The sequence below is a fragment of the Metarhizium album genome (assembly GCF_000804445.1).
Source record: "Metarhizium album ARSEF 1941 chromosome Unknown scaffold_3, whole genome shotgun sequence".
NCBI lineage: Eukaryota > Fungi > Ascomycota > Sordariomycetes > Hypocreales > Clavicipitaceae > Metarhizium > Metarhizium album.
The window spans coordinates 12,871-17,871 of NW_024467577.1; the positions used below are offsets into that span (position 1 = coordinate 12,871).

At 44.8% G+C, this 5,001-nt stretch overlaps 2 protein-coding genes across 2 annotated transcripts; both read left to right on the forward strand.

The window, feature by feature from the left end:
- Nucleotides 1-511: 511 nt before the first annotated feature.
- MAM_01779 (uncharacterized protein) lies at nt 512-1,597 on the forward strand (the record flags this gene model as incomplete). The annotated part of the gene is made up of 3 exons (XM_040820578.1): nt 512-988; nt 1,350-1,453; nt 1,495-1,597. 3 exons carry the CDS (start codon nt 512-514, stop codon nt 1,595-1,597), a joined length of 684 nt encoding a protein of 227 aa, XP_040680921.1.
- Nucleotides 1,598-3,757: 2,160 nt separating this feature from the next.
- On the forward strand, nt 3,758-4,775 carry MAM_01780 (uncharacterized protein; the record flags this gene model as incomplete). The annotated part of the gene is made up of 13 exons (XM_040820579.1): nt 3,758-3,827; nt 3,883-3,894; nt 3,961-3,977; nt 4,027-4,047; nt 4,120-4,140; nt 4,196-4,216; nt 4,291-4,311; nt 4,371-4,391; nt 4,444-4,464; nt 4,518-4,538; nt 4,596-4,613; nt 4,660-4,689; nt 4,752-4,775. The coding sequence occupies 13 exons, from the start codon at nt 3,758-3,760 to the stop codon at nt 4,773-4,775; spliced, it is 318 nt and encodes a 105-aa protein (XP_040680922.1).
- Between the last annotated feature and the right edge of the window lie 226 nt (nt 4,776-5,001).

The window sequence follows — 5,001 nt, forward strand, 5'->3', positions numbered from 1 at the left end:
TTTAATAATAATTTTTATTAAAATTTAGAAATTAAAATAATAATATATATAAAATATTTAAAATTATTTTATAACTACTTTATTATAAAATATATTTTTATTTATTCTATAAGTACTATATATCTTATTTAATTATTTAATTATAATATTTATTAATTTTATACCTTACTAGCCCGCTTTAGTGTCCAGCCCGCCTTAGTGTCCAGCCCGCCTTAGTGTCCAGCCCGCCTTAGTGTCGAGCACCATCTTAGATAGTGAGGGCTTTGCAAGCCGAACTAAAAGTAGGGCGGGCACGAGTAATAAATAGCTTGGGTTCACCTATCTAGGTTGATGGTAACGTGATTTAGTATTCATAGTCTAAAAGTTAATATTACCCCGCGACTCGTATAAAAAGGCACGGTCAACTGGTTAATTTTTCCATGTCTATGTCTATCAATAACCCCCACTCTGCCTCTCAAATCTTCTCCCCTGAATTGTCTCCTCTTCTACCAGACCAAATCCGTGCGACATCATGGCCGAAGCACAAAGGGACGAAGTGATCGAAAGAGTGATTGCAGTCGTCAAGCGCAGGCGCCAGAGGGAACAAGAACGAGTCGCCCGAGCCCTCCAAGTTCCCGCAGAAGAATATAGGGAGCTTCCTCCCGTTCAAAAACCTGTATCCGACGACAAGCTGCCCCTACAATCGACTTTCGACCTGGGCCAGTCATATGATCGCTATCGCTTGATTTTTGAGAGTGCATCTACAATGCAACTCGAAATTCCCGTCATGCCAGTGGCCGAACCGCTTCAAGGGATGCCTACCATTCCGTGGATTATTGAAGCACCACTAAACTCGGTTGAAGTTCTAGAAGCAATACTAAAGCCGTTACATCCCTTCCAGATCTATACTGCCCGCCACGTCCAGCGTCGCTTTGACCGAGCACACGGCTCAAAGCGCTTGTATTCCGAATATATCCGTCTCCAAGGTCAGCTGGAGCGGAATCGCGAGGTATCATTTATTCGTTTGCCTGCATCAGCCGAAGAAATTCTCCGCCATAGGCTTGCGGGGTCCTTTAGGCCCGTTCTTCTAAATTACATATCAATTCCTTGGTCAACAGGGCGGATCCAATCCCTAGCGCATCCGTTTGCCTTGGTAATGAGTGACAGACCTGTACCGGGGATCTACACGTATAAAAGCCTTTTAGCTACGGTTTTTCAGGAATTAGGATTATCTACTAGTCCTGTTGATATTCAACGCAGCTTACTAAAACGCGGAACGACCCCAGTACCAGAGACTATATGGGACTGGTTTGCAGGACGTCCAGGTAGTACCGCAGCGTTGCCGTACTTTACTTCTGCTAGGAAAATAGATTTGGACAGGAAACATGCACATGTTGATCTACAGCGTAAGGGCTATCATCAAAGAGAGCCATACTTCGCTCAGTGCTGTCTACCAACTACCACTCTTCAGGAGGTACGTGAAAGGAACGATCGCATACAAGAAAAAATATTCAGACAAAGGGAAGCAGCGGCTCGTGGAGTAAAGGTTCGTGGAACAAAGGCTCGTGGAGCAAAGGCTCGTGGAGCAAAGGCTCGTGGAACTAAGAAGGGCATTTGAAAAGTCACAAAACAAAGACACTCTAAAGGCACAGTGAAAGCACATCTAGCAAGCTTACGGCCTCACAAATGTAGGCCCAGGCGCAAGGGAATTGTCTTCACTTCGCGACACGGTAGGGAGACAAAAATATATGATGCAATTACTCCGCAGCCAGAAGAAATTTATTAATCTATGCTCAAGTGCGGGAAGTGCCCTTCCGAGGACTAGCACAAGGCTATATCCTGGTGTCCCAATCTCGAAAAAGAGATAAGTGGTGACGAGGCGTATGTAAAAAAAAAAAAAAAAACCTCAAACAAAGAGGAAAAATAAAATTGCCCTTCTGAGGACTAGCGCTATGCTATATCCCAGTGTCCCAATCTCAAAAAAGAGAATAAATGGTGACCGGGCGAATAAAACCTTCTTTCGAAGGAAAAGGTGTGGAAAACCTCTGTCTTGCCATCTAAATAAATTGGCCCTCGTGGGATAACAGGAAGGTAAAAAACCACTGCCCTCCAAAAGATCAGCGCAATGCTGTCCTGGTGCTCTGGCCATTCTGGAAGGCAAACAGATGCTGGGCATGATACACTTCTGTGACGAAAAAAAAATCAGTCTTGAATGCTATTGCTTGAAGTGTAGGCCACGAAAGAAGAGTGACAGGGTCCACTGAATCCAGTATTGGATCTCCCAGAACTCGTTCACATGAGGAGGCTGTCGATACTCGATTGTCCCTTTGGTCGTTGGTAGCGGTAAAAAATTCCATGCCACATATTTGAGCTCCCCGGACTTCAGTCTCTTGTTGTCCTGTGGCCTCGGCATCATCAAAGTGTCTAAAGTGGGTGCTGGCCGTACTGTAAAGTTCGGTCTGGCATATTGGGTATTGAAACGTGCAAGAAACGGAATAGCTTTGTTGCTGAATGGGAATTTCGAAAATTTTCCAATTGTGTATGTTTGCGAGCACTTGAAGAGAAAATAGAGATTAGCAGAACGAAACAGAAAAAAACAGAAGGGCATCAATTGATGGCAGTTGGGAAGACACTGGGAGAACTGGGAAGGCCTGCCAGTTCGCAGGACGTACATAACAGGCAAGAGCCACCAGACCCCGTTTCCCATCAATTGTGCCATTGGACTTCACTACCTGGTGGTCTACATTATTTTTGCCCATCTCGTTCAATGCCCAATTTTTGCATCATCCATCCCCAGCTTCGTTCTGTATGTGAATGGCACTGTCCACGTTTTAGATGATGAGTGCAGCTGCTGACATAGGTTACCTGTCAATCAAGACTTGAAAAAAGACTCTAGTAAGTTTTTCTTTTGTCCAAGCACCATTTCCATTCTGCAATGACAGCCCTAACGATTCTCTCTCACGACCAGACCAAAACTTCGATGTAAGAGTCTGCCCAGCACCATTTTCATTCTGCAAGGACAGCCCTAACGATTCTCTCTCACGACCAGACCAAAACTTCGATGTAAGAATCTGCCCAGCACCATTTTCATTCTGCAAGGACAGCCCTAACTATTCTCTCCCACGACCAAATCTAAAGCTCGAAGTAAGAATACAATTTTCCGACCCCACATATAGAATCTTCTCTAATTCAAGCACCTCACTTGGAAAGATACACATCGGTAGTCAGTAGGTGCTCCTCTCGTCGTGTACAGAAGCTCCAATTGACATTTTCCCCTCGAAAGTGGCACCGACGAAGCCCGGTATGTGAAACCTGCCAGCAGAACGCATCCTCCCAGCCACTATTGACAGATGTATCCGCATCATTCTTCACGATGGGTTTTTAGACTGGAAGACTAACACTTACCTTTTTAGCCGATGGCAAGCACCACAGTATGTTGTCTTGCGCTCATCATCGATGTCGTTTCCATACTAACGCGAAGAATCAATCAAGATAAAAATCGGGTGAAGAAGCGTATGTATTCCTCTGATTGTACATTGGTTGATCTTGCTAACTATGAATTAGAATCCCAAACAAAAAGAGACTACGTTACGCTTCGACTACGCTACCTGCTGACAAACGTCTTGTAGTGTCGCCACTGTGGAAAAGGGGGCCACGCCCCAGAAAAGTGCTGGCAAAGGCCAGCAGTGCGTATTATTCTTATTAAACCAAGCTTTTTTATTCATGTTTATCTATCGCGCTAACTCCAAAAAATAGGAAGAGGGAGGCGTGAGTGCTCATGACATATCCCGAGCATCCAGATGTGCTGACTGCCTTCCTATTTAACTACTCAGTTGTCGGTTCCCGTGGTATGTCGCACCCTAGGATACGAGAAAGTAGCCCCTACTCTAACGTTTCTCCTAGGGCTCCGCTCAAGTGAGTTTCTAGAATGCAATTCGTGCGAGACCATCCTGCTGATATGTCCCTACTGAAGTTTTGGAGGAACAAACGAGATGTTGGTATTCTTTTCTCTTTCGCAATCCAAACTGCCCAACTAATTTGCCTTAGAATCTTCTCGACATAGCCAAGGTAGGTTACTGTTGACACTGCTAGCGCATTGCAAAGTCGAGGAGTCTTGGACTATTGACACGAACCCTTTAGTCCCAAGCGACTGAAATTGCCGTAAGTAGTGACTTGGTTATGAGTGTTTTGTTTGCATATCCTGACTCGCTCTTAGTCCCTCAAAGCAAAGCACCAAGTGAGATTTGATCAAGACCTGCTGGCACTAGTTATCGTGGGGAGAAATGCTAATGTCTTCCTGTCAAATCCAAGGCTGCATGCCAGGAAGCCGCGGTAGGTTACTTTCACCTGGGATAAATCACGGTTTATATTGGCTTACTGTTCGTCTATAGGAAGCGGAGAAGAAGGCTCGCGTGCGTCGACCTGACTTTTCATTGTGAGCAATATTGGCTAATAAGTGCTTAGATTGCCGATGCCGAAGAGGAGGTAAGTCCACAGGTTACTCTTTTACACGGGCGCACTTGGGCTCAGTCTTATAGGGTGCCACAGACGTCACCCAGGTATGGACAATCAACAGGACATGGACATGATTGAACACTTTCTGACATACTACGTAGGACACATATAAGAGACTCGTAGGTTTGCTGGATGACACGATTTACTCTGTACTTGCTAATATAGAATTTGGTCAGTTGGAGGAATGAGAAAATTGTGAGTATAACACCAGATGTGCACTCTAAAAACAATAGCCAAGCTGACCAAATGAGAGATAGATCACTCATATTGGCTGGCTGTAGGTCGTATTGCTCTTTCCCCAATTCGAATCCCTTGCTTATACGGGCCGTTTAGAAATATGGTAACAAGGGTGTTGATTTGAGCAATTTCTTCCGCGGAAAAGGCTAGCAGAACAACACACATTGGAAGCTTTCTCAAAAATGGGATTTGCAAACAATATATCATTAGAATCCACCTGTATCCGCGGAGAGCGTGTCAAAGCGATGATCAGAGCGATCCCTTCTGTCA